General features: G+C 63.6%; 1 protein-coding gene and 1 pseudogene across 2 annotated transcripts; one reads left to right on the forward strand and one right to left on the reverse strand.

Annotated features, from left to right (window-relative positions):
• The first annotated feature begins 1,706 nt into the window (after positions 1-1,706).
• ZNHIT1 (zinc finger HIT-type containing 1) lies at positions 1,707-26,436 on the forward strand. Of its 2 annotated transcripts, XM_072032194.1 has the most exons (7): positions 1,707-1,825; positions 3,047-3,205; positions 5,652-5,703; positions 24,454-24,624; positions 24,720-24,799; positions 25,559-25,728; positions 26,202-26,436. In XM_072032194.1, exons 2-7 carry the CDS (start codon positions 3,059-3,061, stop codon positions 26,221-26,223), a joined length of 642 nt encoding a protein of 213 aa, XP_071888295.1. In that variant the 5' UTR covers positions 1,707-1,825; positions 3,047-3,058; the 3' UTR covers positions 26,224-26,436. The 2 variants fall into 2 exon arrangements, with proteins under 2 accessions (XP_071888295.1, XP_071888296.1); XM_072032195.1 differs by lacking the exons at positions 1,707-1,825; positions 3,047-3,205; positions 5,652-5,703 and adding an exon at positions 23,356-23,511.
• Positions 9,919-23,209, reverse strand: LOC140001060 (multifunctional procollagen lysine hydroxylase and glycosyltransferase LH3-like; annotated as a pseudogene).
• Positions 26,437-26,855: the final 419 nt, after the last annotated feature.

Below are 26,855 nucleotides of genomic sequence, written 5' to 3' on the forward strand. Positions count from 1 at the left end.
CCTTTGAGGTATGCCCTATAGGGCTGGGGGCTATGGGGTCCTGCAGCACCCATGGGTGCCCACCCACTCCAGATGGGTGCTGCTCCCCCCTGCCCCCCCAAAAAAAGCTGGGACCCTCAAAATTTGCTCCCCACACCCCAAATTTGGGGCTTCCATCAGCTTTGGGGTGTGGGGTGCGCTCTATAGGACTGGGGGCTGCGCGGGGCTGCAGCACCCATGGGTGCTCCCTGACTCCTGCTGGGTGCTGCCCCCCACATATGCCCCCCCTAAAATCTAGGCCCCCCTCCACTTTACCCAAATATCCCAAATTTGGGGTTCCCAACCCCTTGGGGTGCACCCTATAGGGCTGGGTCTCATGGGGTCCTTCAGCACCCATGGGTGCCCACCTCTAATCCCACTGGGTGCTGCCCCCCCCCCCCCACAACCCACAAAAGCTGTGCCCCCCACCCCAAAAAAAAAATAAAATTGGGGTTCTGGGCCCCTTTGGGGTGCGCCCTATAGGGCTGGGGACCTAAGGGAGCTGCAGCACCCATGGGTGCTGCCTCGCTGGAGCCTTCGTGTTATGGGGGGGGGTGTCTGCGTGCTGCCCCCCCCATTTTTTTGGGGGCCCCCCCTCCCCATGTGTACCCTTCTTCAATAAACTTGCTTCGTTTTACCCTGTCTCCTTGCATTAATTACCCCCCCCGTTAATTACCAGCGGGGGGGGGGGGGGCGGAACCCCCGCCCTTCCTGGGTGCCCCCCCCCCTTTTTTATTCCCCCCCCCCCCTTGGTACCCGGATGCTCCCCCCCCTCCCCCCCCCCCCGGCTGCCATCTTCCCCTGCCGCGTCCGCAGCCACTCGCCGCCGCCGCCCGACATGTGAGTGCCCCCCCCCAAAAAAATACCCCCCCTCCGCCCCCCACTTCCAATCAGAGCCCCCCCCACCGAAATGCCCCATCCTCAAAAAAAAAAAAAAAAATCCTCCCCCCTTTTCTGCACCTGCTGGAGCAGATCCAATCCCCCCCTCCCCCCCCCCCCCCCCCATGGGATTACAGAGGCCCATGCGATGCGGGGGGGGCTCCTGGCGAGCTGACCCCCCCCCGGGCAATGCCCCCCCCCCCCCCCCCCCCCCACTTTCAGCCCACCCCCCTCCGAATTTTTAGCCCCCCCCCCGCAAAAATGAAGCCTGCATTTGCCAGGCCTTTGCAACGCCGGAGGGGGGGTTGGATGCAAACAGACAGCGCCCCCCCCTACATTTTTGCCCCCCCCCCCAATTTCTCCCCCCATTTTAAGCCCCCACCTCCCCCAGTGCAGTATTGGGGGGGGGCCGGTGCGAGCTGGCCCCCTCCCATCCACTTCCCTCCACCTTTTTGGAGCTGTTTTGGGGGGGGGGATTTTTTTTAAGGGGGGGTGGGGGGGCAGAAGGGTGGGGGAGGGGTGGGGTTGTGTCCCCAGTCCCCCGCTGCAAACTGGGAGCACTGGGAGCTCCCCCCCCCTCTTCCCCATTGCTATTTTTAGACTCCGGGGGGGGGCAGGGCAGGGACCGGGCCCCCCCTGCTGCAAAATCAAAGGGGGGGGGGGGGGGTCAAAAACCGCCCCCCCGCGTCCTTCCCCCCCCCCCCCCTCCCCTTCCGGGCTATTTCCAGCGCTAATCCCGGGGGGGGGCAAACGGGGTTTTGGAGGGGGGGCACGGTTGACCTCTGACCTTTGCCCCCCCTCAGGTCGGCCCCCGCCGCCCCCCCCGCACCCCCCCCCGCCGGAGGAGAAGGGGGGGGCCCCCCCGCGCCCCCCCCCCAACCTCACCAGCAACCGGCGGCTGCAGCAGACCCAGGCCCAAGTGGATGAGGTGGGAGGGGGGGGGCTTTTATTTTCGGGGGGGTGGATATTTTGGGGGGGGGGGGGCTTGGGGGGGCGCAGAGGGTGGCGGGGGGGGGGGCCGGAGCTGTGCGGGGGGGGGGCTGGTGCATGGGAGGGGGCGGGGCTTGGGAGGGGGCGGGGCTAAAGAGGGTGGGGCTGGGGGGGGTGTGGATCCGGGGGGGGGTCACTGCTGCCCCCCCCCTCCCTCCTCGTGTCCCCCCCCCGGTGTGTCCCCCCGCCCCAAATCGCCCCAATTCCCCCTCATTTCCCTCTGCCCCCCCTCAATGTCCCCCTGACCCCCCCCTCGTGTGCCATTGGGGCCCCCCTGCCCCCCCTTGACCCCCCCCGGTGTCCTCCCCCTCATCCCATGCCCCCCCCGTGTCCCACTGACCCCCCCCCCACCTCCCCCTACCCCCCTTGTGTCCCCTTCCCCCCTGTGTCCCCCCCATGTCCTCTATGTCCCCCACCCCCATGTCCCCCCCATGTCCCCCCCACGGTGTCCCTGCACCCTGATGCCCCCCTGCACCCCAACGCCCCCCCCAGGCCCTGATATCCCCCTATGTTACCCTGCCCCCCCGCACCCTGAACACCCCCCCCTACATCCCCGTGCCCTGACCCCCCCCCCCGTGTCCCTGTGCCCCCCCCATGTCCCCATATCCCCCATCCCCCTGTCCCTCCCATGTCCCTGTGTCCTGACACCTCCCCTGTGCCCCCCCCATGTCACCCCCCGGTGTCCCCCTGCCCCCCCCCATGCCCCCTTCCCCCCCCCCATGTCCCATATTCCCCATCCCTGTCCCCTCCCTATGTCCCCCCCGTACCCCCCCATGCCCTGATGCCCCCCCCCGTGTCCCCATGCCCTGACAGCCCCTCTTGCCCCACCCCCCCATATCCCAGTGCCCCCCCCACACCCCGACACCCCCACCCTGTGCCCTGACACCCCCCGTGTCCCCACACCTCCCTGTGTCCCCTGACGCCCCCCCATGCCCTGACACCCCCCAATGTCCCTAACACCCCCGTGTCCCCTGACACCCCGCCATGCCCTGACGCCCCCCCATGTCCCCTGACGCCCCCCCCCCCGCACCCCCCCATGTCCCCTAACACCCCAATGGCCCCTAACACCCCCATGTCCCCTGACGCCCCCCCATGTCCCCTAACACCCCAATGGCCCCTAACACCCCCGTGTCCCCTGACGCCCCCCCCGCCCCCCCAGGTGGTGGACATCATGCGGGTGAACGTGGACAAGGTGCTGGAGCGCGACCAGAAGCTGTCGGAGCTGGACGACCGCGCCGACGCGCTGCAGGCCGGCGCCTCCCAGTTCGAGACCAGCGCCGCCAAGCTCAAGCGCAAGTACTGGTGGAAGAACCTCAAGGTGAGACCCCGAAACGGACCCCGAAACCGCCCCGAACGGCCCCAAAAGGAGCCCCAATCGGCGAGCCTGGAAAAGGCCAGGAATTGGAACAAAAGGAGCGCAAAGGGAGACAAAATCGCCCCAAAGGGACCCGAATCAGCCCCAAAAGGACCCCAAATCACCCCAAAGGGACCCAAAATCGCCCCAAAGGAACACAGGGTCAACCCAAAGGGACCTAAATCAGCCCAAAAGGACCCCAAAGGGACCCAAAATTGCCCCCAAAGGGACACAGGGTCACCCCAAACGGCCCCAAAACCACCCCAAAGGGAGCCAAAATCACCCCAAAGGGACCCAAATCAGCCCCAAAGGGATCCAAAATTGCCCCAAAGGGACCCAAAATCGCCCCAAAGGGATGCAGAGTCAGCCCAAAGGGACCCAAATCAGCCCCAAAGGACCCCAAATCACCCCAAAGGGACCCAAAATCGCCCCAAAGGGACACAGGGTCAACCCAAAGGGACCCAGAATCAGCCCAAAAGGACCCCAAAGGGAGCCAAAATTGCCCCAAAGGGACACAAACTTGCCCCAAAGGGACCTGAATCAGCCCCAAATGGCCCCAAAATCACCCCAAAGGGAGCCAAAATCACCCCAAAGGGACCCAGATCAGCCCCAAAGGGAGCCAAAATTGCCCCAAAGGGACACAGAGTAACCCCAAAGGGACCCAAATCAGCCCCAAAAGACCCCAAAGGGAGCCGGAATCAGCCCAGAGGGACCCAAATCAGCCCAAAAGGACTCCTAAAAGACCCAAAATCAGCGAGCCTGAAAGATCCCTGAATCAGCTGAAAAGAAGCCCAAAAGGACCCAAAATCGCCCCAAAGGGACACAAACTTGCCCCAAAAGGACCCAAATGACCCTCAAATGAGCCCAACGGGACACAAAATCAGCCCAAAGGGACACAAAGAGACCCCATATCACCCCAAAGGGACCCAAAATCATCTCAAAGGGACCCAAACTTCCCCAAAATCACACCAAACGGTCCCGAAGTCAGTCCAAAGGGACCAAAAATCAACCCAAAGGGACGCAGATGGCCCCAAAATTGCCCCAAACAGCAACAAAATCACCCTAAAGGGACCCAAAATCAACCCAAACAGCCCCAAAATCACCCCAAAGGGACACAAACTGCCCCCAAAATCAGCCCAAATGGCCCCAACATCACCCCAATGTGACCCAAACTGTCCCCAAGTTAGAACAGAGCCACCTAAATCAGCCTCAAGTGATCCAAATTGGCCCCAAAGGGTTCCAAATCACCCCCCAAATCACCCCGAAGGGACCCAAACTAACCCCCAAATCACCCTAGAGGGATCCAAAATCAGCCCAAAGGGACCCGGTCTGCCCCAAAATAAACCCAAAGGGACCAAAACGGCCACAAAGTCAGCCTAAAGGGACCCAAAATCGCCCCAGAGGGACCTAAACTGCCCCAACATGAACGCAACAGGACTCAAGCATCCCCCCAAATCACCCTAAAGGGACCCAAATGTCCCCAAAATCAGCCCAAAGGGACCCAAATGGCCCTGAAATCACCCTAAAAGGACCCAAACTACCCCCAAAATCAGCCCAAAGGGACACAAACTTCCCCCAAGTCAGACCAGAGGCACCCAGCGCAGCCCCAAAGTGATCCAAATCCCCCCCAAAATCTGCCCAAACCAACTCAAACTGTCCCCAGGTTAGCCCAGAGCCACCCAAGTCAGCCCCAAATGACCCAAATCGTCTCCAAATTGTCCCAAATTACCCCCCAAATCATCCTAAAGTGACCCAAATCACCCCCAGATGAGCCCACAGCCACCCACATCACCATAAAATGACCCAAACTGCCCCCCCAAATTTGCCCCAAATGGCCCCAAAATCGCCCCAAAAGGAACCAAACGTCCCCCCAAATCACCCTAAAGGGACACAAACTACCCCGAAATCACCCTAAAGGGACCCAACTGAGCCCAAAATCACCCTTGGTTACCCCAAGGTCACCCCCAAGGGACCCCAAAAATCCCACACAACCTCCTCAGGGAAGCCACTAACCCCCCCTTGCCAGGACCACAAAGAAGTGTCAGTACACCCCAAATCCAAATTGGGGCACCCCAAATCCCCCTGGGGCACTGAAAATCACCCAGAAGCTCCTCAGGGAACCCACTCATCCCCCTCAGCACCCCAAAAAGTGCCTGAGCACCCAAAATTCCCCTGGGGTACCCCAAAATCAGCCTCGGAGACCCCAAAATCCCTCAAAAACTTCTCAGGGAACCATGCCCCTCCAGCACCCCAAATCCCCTTGGGACACCCCAAACCACCTTTGGGGACCCTGAGGTCACCCTGGGGCACCCCAAAACCCCCAGGAGGACCCCAAATCCCAGGGGGATCCCCAAAATGGGAGGGGGTCCCCAAATTGGACCCCCCCCACTGACCTTCCCGTGCCCCCCAGATGATGATCATCCTGGGAGTGATATGCGCCATCGTCCTCATCATCATCATCGGTGAGTCGCATGCAAATGAGGGGGCGGGGCATGCAAATTGGGAGCGTGTGTATGCAAATGAGGAACAGCTTACAGGAATGGGGTTTGGGTATGCAAATGAGAGGGGCTGCAAATGAAGCAGTGATGGGCAAACAGGTGTGGTTAAGGGGGGGCTGTATGCAAATGAGGCAAACGATATGGAAATGAGGGGGGTGTGGTATGCAAATGAAGCAGGTGGGAAAATAAAACTTGGTGCCATGGCTAACGGGGGCTGTATGCAAATGATGGGTTGATATGCAAATGAGAGTGTTATGCAAATGAGGGGACAGGACATACAAATAAGCAGTTGGGCTGTGTAAATGGTATTTTGGTATGCAAATGAGGGGGTGGAATATGTAAACGAATCACCAAAGGGCTACGAAACTTGGTGCCATGGGTAAATGGGGAGATGCAAATGAGGGTAATGGGTATGCAAATTAGAGGGGCGCAGCTTGATGTTAGATTGGCTGACACAAGTAAATGAGGGAGGGGTGGTTGGGGGCGGGGCATGCAAATGAGGCATGGGTATGCAAATGAGATGCAGGGCTGGGAAACGGATATGCAAATTGGGCGAAGGACACGAATGATGCGCGGTATGCAAATGGTATGCAAATTGTATGCAAATGAGGGGTGAGCATGCAGGTGGGAGGTCGGCTGTGACGTGTGCATGCAAATGAGGGGGGCGGGGCATGAAAACACTCACCCAATTGGCTGCAGGGTGACTGCGTCTGCTCCCTGTCAGCCAATGGGCTTTAAGGGGTGGGGGCACCCAAACGGGGGGGGGGCGTGGCCATTGGGGAAAGGGGGCGTGGCTACGCGAGGAGGGGGCGTGTCCTCGCGAGGCCCCGCCCCCTGACCCCGCCCTTCTCCCCCCCAGTGTATTTCAGCACCTAACGGGGCCGCGGCGCCCAGCCCCTCCCCCCCCCTCCCGCCGGAGGCTCCGCCCCCGAGCCCTGCCCCCCCCCAGCACCCATGGGTGCCCCCCCCGCCCCCCCCCGTGCGTGTGGCTGTGCCTGGCTGTAAATACCCCGGTTTGTACAGGAGACCTCGCTCTATTTTGTCTGTTTGTAGATTTATTACTAGGTTTTGTGGGTGTCCCCCCCCCCCCCGGACCCCCCCCCCCGCCACCCCAAAAAAAAAAAAACTGCAATCCCAAATCCCCCCACCCCCCACGACCCCACAACCACCCCACAGCCCCCAAAACCCCACCAGACCCCAAAAACTCCATCAGACCCCAAAAACCCCATCAGACCCCAACCCCCCCCCCCCAACACACACCCCGTACAACCCCAGCAGACCCCCAAAATTCTGCCAGACCCCACAAATCCTCGCTGGACTCAAAAAAAGCCTTCTGGACTCCCCAAATCCTTCCAGACCCCCAAACCCCCCCACACACCCCAAAAAAACTGCAGCACCCCCAAAACCCCACTAGACCCCATACCCACTGGACCCCGCAAAAAAAAAAAACACCAGACCCCAAAAACCCTGCTAGACCCCCCAAAAAACGCACACATTCCCCCAAAAGATTCAGACACCATAAAACTTCATCAGACCCCCCAAAACCCCGCTGGAACCCCTAAAAAACGCCACCCCCCCCCCCAAAAAAAAGTATACCCCATAAAACCCAACCAGACCCCCTAAAAATCCCTGCTGGACCCTAAAAAACCACCAGACCCCAAGAAACCCTGCCGGAGCCCCCCAAAAAGTGATAGATCCCAAAAACCCTGCCAGACCCCCCCCCCCAAAAAAAAAACACACCCCAAAAATCCCGCTGCACCCCAAAACCCCCCAGCAGAGCCCAAAAAACCCTGCAGGACCCAGCACCGGGTTGCAACATACACCCGAGATTTGCCCCTTTCACCCTAAAATTCCTCCCTTACCCCCTCACCCCCTAAAAACTTGCAGCGCCCCCCTTGTCCTCTGCACCCAAAAATGCACTTTTCCACCCCGAAATACCCCCCCACAAAAAAATGCACTTTTCCACCCTAAAATGCCCCTTGCACCCCAAATATGTCCTTTTCCACCCCGAGATGCCCATCTCCACTCCAAATCTTCCCTTTTCCACCCCAAAATGCCCCCCTGCACCCCAAAAATGCACTTTTCCACCCCAAAATGCCCCCCTGCACCCAAAATCCTCCCTCTCCACCCCAAAACGTTACAAATGCCCCCCCGCCCCCTAAAATCTCCCCCAATAATTCCCCTGCCCCCCCAATAGTTTATTTATTTATTTATAATTTATTTATTTATAATTTATTTATACCCCAAAACGCCCCTTTTCACCCCAAACCTTTGCCCACCCCCCAAATTTAGGGTTCTCCCCCCAAAATTTGAGGTCTCCCCCCCGCACCGTCCCCCCCCCATAGATGAGAATTTGGGGTGACCCCAGAGTGGATTTGGGGGGGGCGTCCCCAGCCAGAGCACCCCAAAATGGGGGGGGGGGTCGCTCCTCCCCCCCAGGAGGGAATTTGGGGTGTCCCTAAATGGGGACCCCCCCCACCCCAAACAAAAAGGGTCCCAAATATTTTTGGGGTCCCCCCCCAGAGAGCTGAGCACAATGCCCCCCCCTCCCCATTTTTTTGGGGGGGCCCCTCAAAGGAGCCCCGCGTTCTGCCCCCCCCCCAATAATTTGACCCCCCCAATATTGGGGTCGCCCCCAAATATTGGGGTTTCCCCCTCAAATATTACAGCCCCCCCCAACCGGCTGGGGGGGAGCAGCACCCTCTTTTCTTGCCCCCCCCCAAGACATTCCAGGCCCCCCCCTTTATTTTTTGGGGTGTGCCCCCCCGAAATTTGGGGAGGGGTCCCCAAAATGCAGGAGGGACCAGGTTTGGGGGACCCCAATTTTTTTTGGTGGGGGGGGTGGAGGAGGGGGCCCCCCAATATATGGGGGGGGCACCCCAAAGATTTGGAGGAACCAAAGAAACGGGGGGGGCAAAACCACCAATTTTTTTTGGGGGGGGGGTCCTGAAATTTGGGGACCTCCCAAGAGTGAACGAGGAGCCCTGAAAACTTGGGGGGGATTCCCAAAATGGGGAGGGGCAGCAAGACCCCAAAATCCTGCCCCCCCCCAAAGATTTTGGGGTGTCCCTGAAAAACCCCGAAGGGTTTTTTTTCACCCCAAAACTGGGAGGGATCCCCAAAAACCGCCCTCCCCCATTTTCTCCCTGGGAGTGTTCCCCCCCCGCATGGAGCTGTGTGTGTGTGTTCCGGGGGGGCAGCCCTCCCCCCAACCCCCAAATCCCCCTTTTTCACCCCAAAAATCTTGGGGTTCCTCCCCCTTTTCTTTTTCCCTACCCCCACCCCCCCAAAATGGAGCTGCTGCTGAGCCCCCCCCCCGGGGTGAAGACGTCGAGCCAGGATTTTGGGACCCCCCCCTCAAGAAAGAAAAGGAGGGGTGAAAAATTTCGGGGGGGGGGGAAGGGCACAATTTGGGGGGGGGGAACCTCAGTGTGGTCGGGGGGGGGCGGGTGTCACTGCCGCCCCTCCCCAATTTTGGGGTGCCCCCCCCCCACCCCCTCCCTCCAGGACCCTCCCCGGTGGGGTTTTGGGGGGGGGGGGAAGCCCTCGGGTTTTGGGGGGGGTCCTTTGGGTTTGGGGGGGGCCCCGGGGGGGCCCCGCGTCCCGGTGTGAAACGTGTACAATAAACGCCGTGTCCGTGAGCAGCCGCGTGTGGGGGAGCCTGGGGGGGCCCCCCCGAAAACAAAAATTGGGGGGGTCCCAAAACTAAAAATAATTTGGTGGGGGGCAAAAATAAAAAGGGAGGGGGCTGGGGGTAGGCGGCGGGGGGGGTGACCCCTAAAAACGGGGCAGTGAAATTTAGGGGTGGGGCATATAAGGGGGGGGGACACCCCAAAATTGGGGGGGGTTGGAATGGGGGGGGACCTGAAATTGGGTGATTTTGACCCAAAAATGGGAGGGGGGGCTGAAATGGGTGGGATAACGGGGATAAGGGGGAGGACCCCAAACTTACTGGGGCAGGGGTTCCTGAAACTGGATGATTTTGACCCAAAAATTGGGGGGAGGAACCTGAAATGGGGTCATTTTGACCCAAAAATGGGGGAGGGAAACCCAATTCTTTGGGGGGGAGTACCCCAAAATTGGTGGAATTGAGCCCAAAATGGGATTGTTTGGGGGGAGGAGTGACGTCATCGGATCCCCCCCCCCCCCCCAAAAAAAAAAAGTGACGTGGACTCAGGGTAAAACCGAGGGGGGGTCACAGGGACCCCCCCGTGTTTAATGGGGAGGGGGGAGGTGGCACCCGCGGGGCGTCCCCAAATGTCCCCAAACATCCCCGTGTCCATCGGGGGGGGGGGGGCAGCACCTTGGGGTGTCCCCAACGTCCTCGGGTCCCCGTGTCCGGGGTGGGGGACACTGGGGGGGGGGTTCCCGATGTCCTCAGTGTCCTTGATGCCACCTCGGTGTCCCCGTGTCCCCAGCGGTGTCCCCAAGGGGTGGCAGCAGTGGCACCTCGGGGTGCCCCCCCCCTCGTGTCTGGTGTCCATCGATGGCCTTGGTGTCCCCAACGTCCCCGATGTCCCCCGACGTCCTCCTGTCCCCCGATGTCCCCGATGTCCCCAATGTCCCCGGGGGGGTCCCTCAGGGGTCCAGCAGCGTCACCAGTGCGTAGCGGGTGCCGGCGCGGGGGGGCAGCGCCTGGGGGCGGTGGGTGAGGCGCCCGGGGTGCAGCAGCGCCCAGCCGGGGGGGGGGCCCGGCACCGCGCACTCGTAGCGGGGGAAGCGCCAGCCCCCACCCTGGGGGGGGGAGAAAATTTGGGTGGGGGGGTTAGGGACACCCCAAGGACACTGGGGTGCTCACCCCCCCCCCCCAATATGGGGTGTCCCCCAGTGCCCCCCTAAAAATACTGGGTGCTCCCAGTGCCCCCCCCAGCACCCCCACTGCCCCCCCCCCCAGCAGTATGGGGGTGTTCCCAGTACTCCCAGTGCTCGGTGTCCCAGCATCCCCAGTACCCCCAGTGCTCCCAGTACCCCCTCCATGCTCCCAGTGCTCCCCCCAGTGCCCCCCAGCACTCCCAGCGCCCCCAGTACCCCCCCCAGCACCCTTCTACCTGAACTATGAGGTGCCCCCCCTGTGCTCCCAGTGTCCCTCCCAGTGCTCCCAGTGCCCCCCCAATGCTCTCCCCAATACCCCCCCCAGTGCTCCCAGTGCCCCTCCCCAGTGCTCCCAGTGTCCCCCCAGTGCTCCCAGTGCCCCCCCAGTGCTCTCCCCAGTAACCCCCTCCAGTGCTCCCAGTGTCCCCCCAGTGCTCCCAGTGCCCCTCCCAGTGCTCCCAGTGCCCCCCCAGTGCTCCCAGTGCCCCCCAGTACCTCGTGGTCCCCGTTGAGGGCCAGGCTGACGGTGACAGTGGCCGCAGGGAGGCTGCGGGCGGGGGCCGCGGGGGGGCCAGTGGGGGGGCGGTAGCGGACCACCGAGCTCAGCACCGCCCGGCCCTGTGGATGGGGGGAGGGGGCGGGGTCAGGACAAGCCCCGCCCCTTCCCCAAGCCCCGCCCACATGCCCAAGTTTGGTCTGTGCAGCCCCGCCCCCTTTCCTCAAGCCCCGCCCACTCGCCCCAAGCCCCGCCCCTGCCCTGAAGCTCCTCCCCCCCAACGCCCCGCCCCTTCCCTCATGGCCACGCCCCTTCCGGATAGCCCCGCCCCTTTCCGTGTAGCCCCGCCCCCTCCCCGTGGCCCCGCTCACCTTGGTGTGGTAGCCGGGGTAGAGCTTCTGGGCCACGGGGGCGAGGAAGCGGCGCAGGGCCCCCAGCCAGGTGGGCTCCAGCCCCAGCAGGGACAGCCCCAGCGCCTCCGCCCCCGCCTGGGGGGTGGGGGACACGGGGGGGGGGTCGGGGGGGGCACCGCCAGGGGGACACCCCCATGGGGACACCACTGGGGGGACACCGCCCGGGGGATGCCACCCACCCCATGGCCACCAGCATTGGACACTGACGGGGGGACACCCCCAGGGAGACACTGGGGCTGGGGGGGCACAATGGGGACACCCCATGGGGACACCACGGGTGGGGGACACAGGGGCTGGGGGGGGGTACCAGGGGGACATTCCCAGGAAGACACTGCCATGGGGACAAATGGGTCGGGGGGGGCACAGTGGGGACACCCCCAGGGGGACAACCCCAAGGGGTCACCCTCATGGGGACACAGCGGCTGGGGGGGCACAATGGGGACACCCCCATGGGGACACCTCCAGGGGGACACGGGGGCTGGGGGGGGCACCAGGGGGACATTCCCAGGAAGACACTGCCATGGGGACAAATGGGTCGGGGGGGGCACAGTGGGGACACCCCCAGGGGGACAACCCCAAGGGGACACCCTTATAGGGACACAGCGGCTGGGGGGGCACAATGGGGACACCCCCATGGGGACACCTCCAGGGGGACACATGGGTTGCGGGGGGACCCAGGGGACACCCCAGTGGGGAAACCCCCATGGGGACACCACCGGGAAGGACACCCCCATGGGGACACTGCTGGGGGGACACAGGGGTCGGGGGGGGGCCACACCACCACCTGTCCCAGGGCCACCACCACGGTGCCACCACCCCCATGGATGTGGCACTGGGGGCCATTCACCCCCCACTGGTGGCCATGGAGAGGTCCCAGATTTTTTCAGGGGTGGGGGGGGGTCCCGGTGTTGGGGGGGGTGGCAGCGGGGGGGGGGGAGGTGACAGAGGGGACATTTGGGGACCTCACCTCATGGTGCTCACGGCTCCAGTGCCCGTAGCGCTCGGCCTCGGCCACCAGCTCGGCCCCCAGGCGCTCCGAGAAGAGGGGGAAGCTGTAAACGTCCGGGCAGGGCTGGGGGGGGGACACATGGAGCTGGGGGGGCACCCCAAAAAAAGCGGGGGACCCTCCCCCCAAAAATAAAAGGGGGGTGGCCCCCCCATCCTCCTGAGACGGGGCCCTCAAAGGTCACCGGGTCCCTCAAGGCTATGGGGGGGGAGGTCCCCAAGAGGGGGGGGTCCTCAGGGTTTTGGGGGGGTCCTCAGAGTGTCGGGGGGGGCCCAAAAGGGGGGGTCTTAAGGTTTTTTTTTTGGGGGGGGGTCACCAAACTGGGGGGTCTTCAGGGTTTTTTTTGGAGGGGTCCCAAAGGCAGGGGGTCCCTTTCGGCTTTCGGGGGTATGTCCCATTTGGGGTGGGTCCCTTGTTTTTTGGAGGGGTCCCTTTTTTTTTGGGGGGGGGGTCTCTGCAGCCCCATGGGTGCTCCTGAGCGGTCATTTGGGGAGGGGGGGGCTGTGCTTTTGGGGTCTATTTGTGTTTTTTTTGTCTTTGGGGAGAGCGGCAATGAGGGTGCCTGGGGAGTGGGGGGAATCACGGGGAGGCAGTCCTAGAAAATTTGGGGGGGGGGTCCTAGAAATTTGGGGAGAGGGGGATGCCCCCCCCCCCCCCGTACCTCCTCGTAGAGATCCTCGTCGAAGATGCGGCTGTAGTTCTCGTGCAGGTACTTCTCCTCCCAGTCCTGGGGCGGAAGGCTTACTGGGATGAACTGGAACGAACTGGGGGGGGTGGATAAATCGAGGGGGGGGGGGGGGGGCACGGGACCCACCTGGGGGTTGTCAGGGAGCTGCCAGAGGTCGGGGTGCAGGCGGGAGGTGTTGTAGGAGCCGGTGGCCAGGAGGTGCCCAAAGTCCTCGCGGTTGGTCACGTGCAGGAAAATGCCCTGGGGGGGGCACGGGGGGGGGCACAAGGTGTGGGACCCCCCCAAAATAAAGGGACTCCTCCCAAAATCCTGGGGGAGCCCCCCATGTGCCCCCTGAGTTGGGATCACACATGGAGGGGGAGAGGGGGAAGAAGGGGGGTGGGGTTGGGTGTTGGGGGGGGATCAGGGGATGGGGGGGTCATGGTGGTAATGGGGGTTGCTGGGGGGGGCAGGGGGTTGGGGGGGTGAGATGGGGGTGTCAGTGAAATGGGGGGGTCATGGTGCTAAAGGGGGGGGGTTGCTGGGGGGGAGGGTTGGGGGGTGTGAGGGGGGGGCTAAGGGTGGTAAACGGGGAGGGTGGGGTGCTGGGGGGTGGGCCAAGATTGGGGGGGGGGGGTGACAGGGTGCTGGGGGGGGTCAGTGGGGGCTGGGGGGATATTGGGGTGCGGGGGGGGGTCAGGGGGTGCCAGGGGAATTTTGGGGGTGCTGGGGGGGGATTTGGGGGGGGGGGGGTCGCACCCTGTCGCGGGCGCTGCGGCAGAAGGCCATGTCGGGGTCGGTGTCCTCCTGGGCGAAGAGGCGGCGCCCCCCCAGCGCCCCCCGCAGCAGCGCCCCCCCCAGCAGGTAGGCCTGGCTCAGGTAGGGCACGTTCCACACCCCCCTGCCGCAGGGGGCGGGGCCTCAGGGACACGCCCACCCCCGCTGGCCCCGCCCACACCACCAAGCCACGCCCCTTTAGGCCACGCCCACCCCCCTGACGCCACCCCCCACGCCACCCTGTGGTCACCCACCCCACCCCCACCCATGACCACGCCCACCCTGGTGCTCGCGGTGGGGGTGTGGCCAGGGAAGGCCCCGCCCCCTGTAAGCCCCGCCCACAACCCCAGGTGGCCCCGCCCCCTGCCTTGAGGCCACGCCCACTTGAGGAGAAGGGGCGGGGCCTCAGTGGGGGATGGGGCCTCGAGGGGGCGGGGCTTCCAGGAGGGTGGAGCCTGACAGGGGGCAGGGCTCGGTAGGGGGCGGGGCCTCAGGGGGAAGGGGGCGGGGCCACCGCTCCCGGCTCCAATAAGGGTGGGTGCCACGGGGGGGGCGTGGCCTGGTGGACCAATCAGTGGGGGGCGTGGCCTGAGGGGGCGTGGCCTGACGGGGGGTGTGGCCCGATGGGGGGCGTGGCCTGAGGGGGCATGGCCTGAGGGCCGTGTCTCACCGGCGCTTGCCCTGCACGATGTCCACGTAGTCCTCGGAGCGGGCGTAGAAGCCGTCGGGGCTGAGGGCGCCCCAGAAGTTGGACCAGAGCTTGCCGGGGCGAGACAGCAGTGGGCCAGCACCGGGCTGGGGGCGGATATTAGGGGCAGGTTAGGGGAAAAGTGGCAGATTAGGGCAGATTAGGGGGACAGAGGGTGGATTAGGGGCAGATTATGGGGGCAGGGGTAGATTAAGAGCAGATTAGGAGGGCAGGGGGCAGATTAGGGGCAGATTGGGGGGAAAGTGGCAGATTAGGGGCAGATTAGGGGTCAGGGTTGGATTAGGGGCAGATTAGGGGGGCAGGGGGTGGATTAGGGGCGGATTGGGGTCAGGGAGCATGTTAGAGGCAGATCAGGGGGGCAGGAGGGCAGTTTGGGATGCAGATTAGGCAGATTATGGGGAAAGGGGTCAGATTGAGAGGGCAGGGGGCAGATTAGGGAGGAAGGGGGCATATTGGGGGGCAAGGAGACAGATTAGGGGGAAAGGGGCAGATTAGGGGGGTAGGTTAGGGGGCAGGGGGCTGATTAGGAGCAGGGGGCAGATTGGGGGGGCAGATTGGGGGGGAAGGTGGCAGTTTGGGGTGCAGGGGGGCAGATTGGGGGGCAGTTTGGGGTGCAGGGGCAGTCGGGGGGACATTGGGGGGGGTCACTTGGGGGGGGTCAGGTTCAGGGGGGGTCACTTAGGGGTGGTGAGGTTCAGTGGGACGTTTTGGGGGGGTCACTGTGGAGGGCTGTAGGTTTGGGGGACATTGTGGGGGGGCACTTGGGGGAGGGGGGAGGTTCGGGGGGGCACATTTCGGAGGGGGGCCACGCACCGGTTCTGGCGCAGGAGGGCGCGCAGGGCCCCCCGGTTGGTCAGCGCCACGTCCGCGTCCAGGCTCAGGTAGTGCTGGCACCGCGCGTCCTGCCGGCACGCGTCCCTGGGGGGGGCACCGTGACACCCTGCCCCCCCACAACAACACCCACGTCCCCCAAGGGCACCCATGTCCCCATGTCCCCCCCCCACAATGTCCCCATGTCCCCCCCCCCATCTCCATGCTCCCCCCCCCCCCCCCATGTCCCCCTCGATGTCCCCCTGCCCCCCCATGTCCCCCCCATGTCCCCATGTCCCCTCCCTTGTCCCCCCCCCCCCCCCCACATCCCCCAATGTCCCACACCTCCCCCTGCCCCCCCCCATGTCCCCATATCCCCACATCCCCCAATGTCCCCATGGCCTCCCCATGTCCCCACATCCCCCCCCCCCATGTCTCTGTGCCCCCCCACACACACACATGCCCAGGTCCCACACCTCCCCTTGCCCCCCCACGACCCCATATCCCCATGTCCCCCAATGTCCCCATGTCACCCCCATGCCCCCCCAATGTCCCCCCCTGCCCCAATGTCCCCATGTCCCCTCCCATGTCCCCCCCTGTACACGCCCATGTCCCTCTTGTCCTCATACCCCCCCATGTCCCCATGTCCCCATATCCCCCAATGTCCCCATGTCCCCACACCCCCCCATGTCCCCCTGCCCCCCCCGTGCCCCCCCCACACGCTCATGTCCCCCGCCTCCCTGTGCCCCCCCATGTCCCCCCTGTCCCCATACCCCCCAATGTCCCCACATCCCCCATCCCCCGATGTCCCCATATCCCCCCCATGTCCCCACGTCCCCCCCATGTCCCCCTAATGTCCCCATGCCCCCCCACATACACACCCATGTCCCCCACCTCCCCTTGCCCCCCCATGTCCCCATATCCCCCCATCCCCCGATGTCCCCATGGCCCCCCCATGTCCCCACGTCCCCCCCAATGTCCCCGTGCCCCCCCGTGCCCCCCCCACGTACATGCCCATGTCCCGCGCCTCCCCTGCCCCAGCGCCTCCTCGGGCCCCACGAGGGTGACGGAGGCGAAGTGACGGCGCAGCCGCGGCCACAGCGCCGCGATGTGGGGCTCATGGTGCACCCTCCTGCGGGGACATGGGGACGGGGGGGACATGGGGACATGGGATATGGGGACATGGGGGGGACACAGGGGGACATGGGGACATGGGGGGACATGGGGACATGGGGGGAAACGGGGGGACAGGAGAAATATAAGGGGACATGGGATATGGGGACATGTGGGGGCATATGGGGACACAGGGGGACACAGGGGACATGGGGGGACAGAGGGGACAGAGAGAGAGGGAGAAATATAAGGGGACACGGAATATGGGGACACGTGGGGACACAGGGGGACATGGGGACATGGGGGGACATGTGGGAACACAGGGGGATAAGGGGACATGGGGGACACGGGGGACATGGGATATGGGGACACGGGGACACGGGGGGCATGGGGGACAGGGAGAAATGTAAGGGCCATGGGATATGGGGACATGTGGGGACATATGGGGACACAGGGGACACGGGGGGATGGGGGGACACACGGGGACATGGGGGGATTAGCAGGGACATGGGGGGATGTACAGGGATATGGGGACACATTTCAGAGTTTGAGTTTTGGGGGTACAGATCTCGGGGTTTGGATTTTGGGGGTATAGGTTTCAGGGTCAGGTTTTAGGGTTTGGGTTTTGGGGTTTGAGGTTCTGGGGTATAGGTTTCAGGGTTTGGGTTTTGGGGTCTGGTTTTGGGGGTCAGTTTTGGGGTCAGGTTTCGGGGTTTGGGTTTTGGGGTTTGTGTTGCTAGGTTTGGGTTTTGGGGGTATAGGTTTCAGGGTCTGGGTTTCGGGGTCAGGTTCAGGGTTTGGGTTTTGGGGTCAGGTTTTGGGTCAGGTTTCGGGGTCAGGTTTTGGGGTGCGGGTTTCAGGGGTTGGGTTTTGGGGTGCAGGCTTTGGGGTCAGTTTTGGGGTGCGGGTTTTGGGGTGCAGGCTTTGGGGTCAGGTTTTGGGGTCAGGTTTTGGGGTCAGGTTTCGGGGTGCAGCTCACGCGGTTGTGCAGGAAGAGGCGCAGGCGGGCCCCGGGGTAATCCCAGTCCAGGAGGCGCTGCAGGAACTGGGGCAGGAATGGGGTGGGCTGCTCCACGAACACCCCCACCAGCACCCACGGCAGCTCCTCGTCCTGGGGGGGGGCAGCAATGGGGCACCCCACATCCAGGGGGCACCCCAAAGCACCCTGCAGACCCTTGTGGGCACCCCAAAACCCCCTAAAGCACCCCAAACCCCCCCAAAGCACCCCAAAACCCTATGGCGTAGCTCACAACCCCAAAACCCTATGGGGCAGCCCACGGCCCCAAAAGGACCCCAAAACCCTATAGGCCACCCCACAGCCCTCAAGGGAACCCCAAAACCCTTCAAAGCACCCCAAAACCGTATGGGGTAGCTCACAGCCCCAAAGGCACCCCAAAACCCTCTAGTACCCACAGACACCCCACAGCCCCCAAGAGGACCCCAAAACCCTACGGGGCAGCCCACAGCCCCAAAGGGACCCCAAAACCCTATAGGCCACCCCGAAGCCCCCAAGGGTAACCCGAAACCCCCCAAAATACCCCAAAAAACCTATGGGATAGCCCACAGCCTCAAGGGGACCCCAAAACCCTATAGAGTAGCCCACGGTCCCAAAAGGACCCCCAAACCCCCTCAGCACCCACAGACACCCCACAGCCCCATGGGGCACCCCACAACCCTTAAAGCACCCCAAAACCCCATAGACCGCCCCACAACTCCCTAAGGCACCCCAAAACCTCCCAAAACTCCCCAAAATGCCATGGGGCACCACACAACCCCCCAAAGCACCCCAAAATCCTACAGACCACCCCTCACCCTCCCATTTTTTGGGGTCACCCCAATTTTTTGGTGTCCCCCCATACCACGAGACCCTTGAGGAGCCACAGGTCCCGGTTGCAGACCCCACAGCCGCCCCCCAAGGACCCCACCCCATTTTTTGGGGTATCCACAATTTTTTAGGGTTTCCCCAGTTTTTGAGGATCCCCCCTTTTTTTGGGGTCCCCTCCCTGTTTTTTGGGGTTCCCCCCGTACCGTGAGACCCTCGAGGGGCCGCAGGTCCCGGTCGCAGTCCCCGCAGCCGCCCTCGTAGGTCCAGCCGGCTGGGATGTAATTCCCCAAATAATTCAGCTGCAGCTTTATGGGATTTGGGGGGTCAAAAGGATTAGGGGGGGGGCAATGGGGTTGGGGGGGAGGTAGGGTTTGGGGGGTGGGGCCGGGGGAAAAGAACAACCTTGTAGGGGACCCCAACACCCACCCTGACCCTATAAGGACCCCACAAAACTATACAAAACCCTGGCAACACCCTGACCCTATAAAGACCTCACAAAATTATAGAGGATCCCAGTGCCCACTCACTTCCCCCTACAAACCCCACAACCTTCTAGGGGATCCCACAATCTCCTAGGGGATCCCCCTGCCTCTCCCGGCCCTATAGGAACCCCACAAAATCATAGGGAACCCTGGCAACCCCCTGACCCTATAAAGACCCTACATAATTTTAGGGAGTCCCAGTGTCCCCCACAGCCTCCTGCAGGACCACAGTGCCCTCACTTTCCCCTACAAACTCCACATTCTTACTGGGGACCCCACTGCCCCCCCCACCCCTATAAGGACCCCCTGGCCCTATAAGGGACCCCGCTGTACCTTTGTAGGGCCGTTCCCATGGATGACCACGGGCAGGGTGTCGTATGCCACGTTGCGGGCCCGCACCCGCCCCGGCTCGAATTTGAGGACGACCTCATCTGCGGTTATAGGGGAAATTTGTAGGGTTGCCAGGCACCCCAAAACCCCACAAGAGCCTTTTCAGGGCCCGACCCTATAAAAAACCCCACTGAGCCCCCCCCGTTACCAATGGCCCCGTTGAGGTTCTGGAAGATTTGGGAGCGATGGTCCAGGGCCAGCCCCAGCTCTGCCTGTGGGGAGAGGTTTTGGGGTTTTGGGGGGGCCCTAAAAGGGCTGGGGGGGCTAAAAGGGTTTTGGGGGGCCCTAAAATGATTTTGGGGTTCCAGGGCAAGGTTTGGTGTCCCTAGGAGGGTTTGGGATCCTGGGAAAGGATTTAGGGTCTGGGGGGGGGCGTTTCTGTGTTAGGATTTAGGATCCTGGGGGGATTTAGGATCCCAGGGGGATTTAGGGTCCTGGGGCAGGATATAGGATCCCATGGTGTTTTGGGGTTCTTGTGCCAGGATTTAGGATCCCCAGGGAGTTTCAGGGTTCCTGTGGCAGGATTTAGGATCCTGAGGCAGGATTTAGGATCCCACAGGGTTTTGGGGTTCCCGTGCCAGAATTTAGGATACCGGGGCAAGATTTAGGACTCCCAGGAAGTTTCAGGGTTTCCATGTCAGCATTTAGAGTCTAATGTAAGCATTTAGGGTCCCGGGGCATGATTTAGGATCCCAGGGGGATTTGGGATTCCCATGCTAGGATTTAGGATCTCAGGGGTTTTGGGGTTCCTGTGCCAGGATTTGGGTTCCCCTGGCAGGACTTGTGATCCTGGGGCAGGATTTAGGGTCGGGGCCAGGATTTAGGGTTCCCAGGGGGATTTGGGGTTCCTGTGCCACGATTTAGGATCCCGTCTCAGCATTTAGGATCCTGGGGAGATTTCGGGTTTCCGTGCCGGGATTTAGGATCTCATAAGGTTTTGGGGTTCCTGCACCAAGACTTAGGATCCCAAGGCAGGATTTGGGGTCCCGGGGCAGGATTTGGGGTCAGGGAGGTATTTGGGGTCCTCACGCGCAGTGCGGGGTCGAGGTAGAGGCGGCTGTAGAAGAGCTGATCATCGTCGTCGTCCCGATAGCGCCAGCGCTCCACCAGGCGCCATAGGGTGGGGGCAAACCCCACAAACCCTTTTATTTTTTTGGGGGGGCAGATTTAGGGTGAGGGGGGACACCCCTCCCCCAAGGCAACCCCGAAGTCCCCCCCCTCTAAGCAGCATGACCCCAAAGAAATCCCCCCTATAACTCCCCCGAATCCCCTATAACCCCCCAATCCCCTTATAACTCCCCCAAACCCACCCATAACCCCCCCAAATTTCCCCATAACCCCCCAATAACCCCCCCAATTTCCCCCATAACCCCTCAGTAACCCCCCCAAATTCCCCTATAACCCCCCCATACCCCTCTATAACTCCCCCAAATTTCACTATAACCCCCTATAACCCCCCCCAAATTCCCTTATAACTCCCCCAAATCCCCCATAACCCCCGCATAACCCCCCCAAAATCCCCCATAACCCCCCCAAATCCCCTATAACCCCCCCAAATCCCCCCCAATTTCCCCCATAACACCCCCAAAATCCCCTATAACCCCCCCAATTTCCCCCATAACCCCCATAACACCCCATAACCCCCCCAAATCCCCCATAACCCCCCCAAAATCCCCCATAACCCCCCCAAATCCCCCCCAAAATCCCCTATAACCCCCCAAATCCCCCCCAGAACCCCCCAGCCCCCCGCGCCCCGTACCCCCCGAGTTGAGGTAGCGTTTCCCGGTGCCGGCGGGGGGGTAGGCGGGGGCGAGCCCCCACTGTGGCCAGCAAAACGCCTCGGCCGAGAACAGCGCCCGCGCCCCCCCCCGGGCAAACTTGGCCAGCAGCTCCTGGGGGCCCGCGGCCAGCACCACGTCGTAGCTGGGGGGGGGGGCATGGAAATTTGGGAGGGGGGGGGGGGCACCCCCAACCCCCCCCCCAGGTCCCTCTGCCCCCCCCGTGCCCCCCCCCCGGTCCCCTATTCCCCCCTTTTTCCCCCCACCCCCCATTACCCCCCGTGCCCCCCCATTATCCCCCTGCCCCCCCATTTTCCGCATGAACCCCCCACCCCCCCGTGCCCCCCCCGTGTCCCCCCACCCCTATTCACCCCCCCCTTTATCCCTATCCACACCCCATTACCCCCCCACCCCCCTTATCCCCCCTTTACCCCCATACCCCCCCCATGCCCCCCTCGTGCCCCCCCCGCCCCCTATTACCCCCCCATGGCCCCCCCCACCCCCATTTACCCCCCCTCTATCCCCCCCACCCCACATTACCCCCCACCCCTCCTTATCCCCCCATTACCCCCATACCCCCCCATTACCCCCCCACCCCCCCATGCCCCCCCCCGCCCCCCCCGTGCCCCCCCCGCCCCCACCTGTCGACGAAGAGCACCACGAGGTCGTGGCGGTCCCGCAGGGGGGCCAGGTGTGCCCGCAGCCAGCGCACCTTCTGCCCCCCCCCACCGTGTGCGCCACGTCCCCCCCCCGCCACGCCTGGCCCAGCCCCAGCGTCTGCGGGGACACGGGGGCAGGGGGGTCACGGAGGCGCCCCCCCCCCCCCCCCATTTTGGTGGCCCAGAATCCCCCCTCCCCCTTAGGTACCCCCCCCCATTTGGGTGACTCCCCCAAGACCCCCCCCACTTCAGTGCCCCCCCCCCAATATTCCTGGGGTCCCCAACCCCCCCCCCAGGACCCTCACTGCTTAGATGCCCCCCCCCTTCCTTGGGTGCCCCCCCCCCCTTGAGCACCCCACAACCATCTTGGCTGTCCCCCCATTTCTGTGCCCCCCCCCCAGGAGACCCCAGCACCACCTTAAGTGCCCCCCCCCCAGGTGCCCCCCCAACTTTTGGTTTCATCTCCCCTTGGGTCCCCCCCTCCTCAGGTGACCCCACCACCCCCTTAGGTGCCCCCCCCCCACTAATTGGGTGCCCCCCCCATTAATTGGGTGCCCCTCCCCGTGTCCCCCCCCCCACTTGGTGCCCCCCCCCACCTGCACGGTGTAGTTGAAGAAGCGAGCGGAGCGCAGGAAGCGCTCGTAGCCCTCCGTCGCCTCCGTTGCCACCGTCACCACCAGCAGCTGCTCTGGGGGGGGGATGTTGACCTTTGACCCCTCTGTGACCCCTGACCTCCCTGTGACCCCCTGCCCCAGTGACCCCGGACCCCTCCCGTTGACCCCTGACCCCCTTCGTTGCACCCCGCGGTGTCCCAAATCCGCCCTTCTGGTGACCTCTGACCCCTCCTCGATGACCTCTGACCCCTCCCCTTGACCTCTGACCCCCCACCCCTCTGACCCTTTCCCGATGACCTCCAACCTCCCCCTGGTGACCCTTGACCCCCACCATCACAGCCCTGATGACCCCAAATCCTCCTCCTGGTGACCTCTGACCCCTCCCCTTGACCTCTGACCCCCCATTGCCCCCCAGCGACCTTTCACCTCTTCCCAGTAACCTCTGACCCCTCCTCAGTGCCCCCTCACCCCCTCCCTCATGACCTCTGACCCCCAGGACCCCATCCCCCATGACCTCTGACCCCTCCTCGGTGACCCCTGACCCCCCCATCCCCTCCCCTTGACCCCTGACACCCCCTCCCTCATGACCCCTGACCCCATCTCCCCATGACCTCTGACCCCTCCCCTTGACCCCTGACCCCCCCACCCCCACCCCATGACCCCTGACCCCCCGTTACTGCCCCCTCCCCTTCCCCTCCCCGCCCTCCCCTTTGCCCCCTGACCCCTCCCCTTTGACCTTTGACCCCGGGGCCGGGCCCTACCGGGGCTCAGCTGCCGCTGGGGGGCTGCGGGGGGCAGCAGCAGGGCCAAAAGCGCCACCGGCAGCAGCGGGGCCATGGCGGGGCCGGGCCGGGACCGCTCCGCCGCGGCTTCACCCCCGACCAGGCCCCGAGCCCCCCGCCGGCCAATCAGAGCCCTCCGCCCCGCCCCCTTCCCGCCCTCCCGCCAATCGCACCCCGCCCCTCGCTGCCCTGCAGCCAATCAGCGCGCGGTGGGCGGGGCTGAGGGAGTGCCGCTGCCACGTTGCCAGGGGAAAGGGGCGGGGCCGAGGGTGGGGGGGTGGGGCCGGGACCACCAAGATGGCGGCGCCGCACTCAAGATGGCAGCGCGGGGGGGAAGGGCGGAAGTGGCTGCGGAAAGGGCGGAAGTAGCGTCAGGGAAGGGCGGAAGGAGCGGCGGAAGCGGCTCCGCGGACCAAAATGGGGGAGAAGAAGGCGTCAGGTACCGGCGGGGCCTCCTCGCGGCCCTCTCCGGGGCTCCGAACCCCCCGGGGGGGTCCCGGTGTCGGTGGGAGGCCGTGGGGCGGCTGTCGGTGACTTGAGGGGGGGTCCCGGTATCCTCCCGGTTCCCCCAGTACCCTCCCAGTATCCCCCAGTGCTTCCCAGTATCCCCCAGCGCCCCCCGGTACCGGTTCAGGGCCTTGTGGAGGGCTCCCAGTGCCTCAGGGCCTCCCTAGGGGAGCCTGGAGGGTCTCTCGGTTCCCCCAGTGCCCTCCCAGTATCCCCCAGTACCCTCCCAGTATCCCCCAGTACCCTCCCAGTATCCCCCAGTATCCCCCAGTGCCCTCCCAGTATCCCCCAGTACCCTCCCAGTATCCCCCAGCATCGTCCCAGTATCCCCCAGTATCCCCCAGTACCCTCCCAGTATCCCCCAGTACCCTCCAGTACCCTCCCAGTGCCCTCCCGGCATCCCCCAGTGCCCTCCCGGCATCCCCCAGTACCCTCCCGGCATCCCCCAGTGCCCTCCCAGTATCCCCCAGTGCCCTCCAGTACCCTCCCAGTGCCCTCCCAGTATCCCCCAGTGCTCTCCCGGTATCCCCCAGTACCCTCCCGGTATCCCCCAGTACCCTCCCAGTATCCCCCAGTATCCCCCAGTGCTTCCCAGTACCAGTTCAGGGCCCTTTGGACGGCTCCCGCTGACCACCCACAGCCTTGGGGGGCGCTCGGTGACCAGGGGAGGGGTCCTGGTGCCCCCCCGTTACCCCCCGGTGTCCCCCGGTGCCCCCTGATACCAGTCAGAGCCCCGTAGAGGTCTCCCCGTGTCCCCCCCCAACCTCGGGGGGGGCTTTCAGTGACCAGGACTTGGCTCTGTCAGTACCTGGGAAGCCGGGGGGGGGGCTCCCGGTACTGGGGCTCGCTTCCCGTTAACGGTGCCCGGTTGCAGGCAGGGTCCCGGAGGCGGCGCAGCGGCGGGTCTTGGATCGGGCGACGCGGCAGCGGCGGCTGAACCGGCAGCTGGAGGCCCTGGAGAACGACAACTTTGGCGATGACCCCCAGGCGGGGCTGCCCCGGCCCGGCAAACGCCTCCCCCACTTCGCTGACACTGCTGAAACCGGTACCGGGGATCGGCGGGGAAACCCCCCCGGGGCTTGGGGGGAGTTCCCCAGGGTTTTTTTGGGGGTCCCATGGTGGGTTTTGGGGTTTCTGTAGGGAAAAAGAAGAAGAAGACGCGCGGGGACCACTTCAAGCTGCGCTTCCGCAAGAACTTCCAGGCGCTGCTGGAGGAGCAGGTGGAGGAGTCTGGGGGGGTCTTGGGGGTCCTCAGGGGGATTTGGGGGTCCTGAGAGGGGTTTGGGCTTCCTGAGGGGGTCTGGGGTTGGGAGTACTGAGGGGAGGCTGAGGGGGTCCTGAGGGGTGGGTTGGGGGCTCTGAGAGGTTCCTGGGGGCATTTTGGGGGGTTCTGAGGGCGGTTTGGGGGGGTCTGAGAGGCAGCTGGGAGTCCTGAGGGGGTTCTGAGGAGCTCTGGGGGGGCCCTGAGGGGGCCTTCAAGGGGAGTTGGGAGGTCCTGAGGGGGTTTTGGGGGTCCTGAGGGGGGCTAGGAGGGGCTAGGGGGTCCTAAGAGGGGCCTGGGTGGGTGTTGGGGGTCCTAAGGGGGGCTGAAGGGGGTTTTGGGGGTCCTGAGGGGGTATGGGGGGGTTCTGGGAGTGATTGGGGGATGCCTTGAGGCTTTGAGGGGTTTTTGGGGTGGTCCTGGGGCTTTTGGGGACAGCTTGGGGTGTACCATATTTGGGGGGGCTTCCTGGGGGATTTGGGGGCAGCTCTGGGTGTACTGCGGGGGAAGGGGGTCCTGGAATGGGTCTGGTGAAGGCTTATGGGGAGAGTTTTGGGGGGTCATTTTGGGGGGTCTTGGGGTCATTCTGGGGGTTCTGCGACCTCCGTGGGGCACCTTTGGGGTGCTTCTGGGAGTGCTTTGGGGCTGTTTAGGGACATGGAGTTATTCCTGGGTGCGATTTTGAGAGTTTTGATCATTTTTTGTGTTTTTGCCCCAGAACCTGAGTGCGGCCGAAGCCCCCAACTACGTCTCGGCGTGCGCGGCCCCCTCGCGCCTGCCCCAGCGCCACTTCTGTGCCGTCTGTGGCTTCCCCTCGGCCTACACCTGCGTCACCTGCGGCGCCCGCTACTGCTCCAGCCGCTGCCTGGGCACCCACCAGGACACCCGGTACGGGGGCGGGGACACCAGGACTCCCAGTATGGGGACATGGGGACACTGGGGACATGGGGACACAGGGGATGCACCAGGATACCCAGTATAGGGACAGTGGGGATGTGGGGGGGTGGGGGATGGACCGGGACACCCAGTATGGGAATGCTGGGGTCGTTGGGTCACGCATCAGGGCATCTGGTATGGGGACACTGGGGACATGATGATATGACAGAGGGTCCAGGACACCCAGTATGGGGACGTTGGGGATGTGGGGATATTGGGATGCACCAGAACACCCGGTATGGGGATGTTGGGGATATGGGGGACACACCAGGACACCCGGTACAGGGGGACAGGGACATGGGGACAGCTCCTGCTGCTGTCAGGGGACACCCCAGGACCCTCGGTAGAGGGACACATGGGGTGGGCACTGGGACAGAGCCAGGGGGGACACAGGGGCACCCCCTGACCCCTGCCTCTCCCCACAGGTGCCTGAAGTGGACGGTGTGACAGGGACACTGCCACCGCCCTGGGGACCATAAAGGGACTCGTGCGCCACCCTCTGCCCTCGTCTGTGCTCGTCACCGCGGAGCAGGTCCGTGTCCCCTCACCTTTGAGACATCCCCGAAGTTCAGGATGGACGATTTGCTGTGGACTGGGTCTGTGTCCCCCCCCTCCCCTTTAAGACACCCCCTAAGTACAGAGCCAAGATGGCCGACCTTGCATGGGCTTCGTCTGTGTCTTGCATCCCCTTTAAGACACCTCCCAAGCACAAAACCACCATGGCCAGCTTTGTATGGACTACGTTTGTGTCTCCCCCTCCCCTGTAACACAACCCCAAGTAAAAAACTAAGATGGCCGGCTTGCTATGGACCTGGTCCAACTCCTTCCTCCCTTTTAAGACACCCCCAAGGCCAAATCCAATATGGCCAACTTGGTACGGACCAGGTCTGCGTCTCGCCTCCCCTTTTCAAACCCCCCCAAGTCCAAATCCAAGATGGCCAACTTTGTGTGGACTGCGTCTGTGTCCCCCCACCTCTTTAAGACACCTCCCATGTACAAAACCAATATGGCCGACTTTGTATGGACTACAGTCGTGTTCCTCCTCCCCTTTAAGACACTCCCAAGTAGAAAACTGAAGT

This window comes from Anas platyrhynchos, chromosome 37, assembly GCF_047663525.1.
Source record: "Anas platyrhynchos isolate ZD024472 breed Pekin duck chromosome 37, IASCAAS_PekinDuck_T2T, whole genome shotgun sequence".
Taxonomy (NCBI): Eukaryota; Metazoa; Chordata; class Aves; order Anseriformes; family Anatidae; genus Anas; species Anas platyrhynchos.

Coding starts and splice junctions, on each gene's coding strand:
- ZNHIT1 (XM_072032194.1), top strand. CDS start 3,059: ATGCGGGTGAACGTGGACAAGGTGCTGGAGCGCGACCAGAAGCTGTCG. Junction 5,704..24,453: donor CGTCCTCATCATCATCATCG/GTGAGTCGCATG, acceptor GCCCGGTTGCAG/GCAGGGTCCCGGAGGCGGCG. Junction 25,729..26,201: donor GGCACCCACCAGGACACCCG/GTACGGGGGCGG, acceptor CTCTCCCCACAG/GTGCCTGAAGTGGACGGTGT.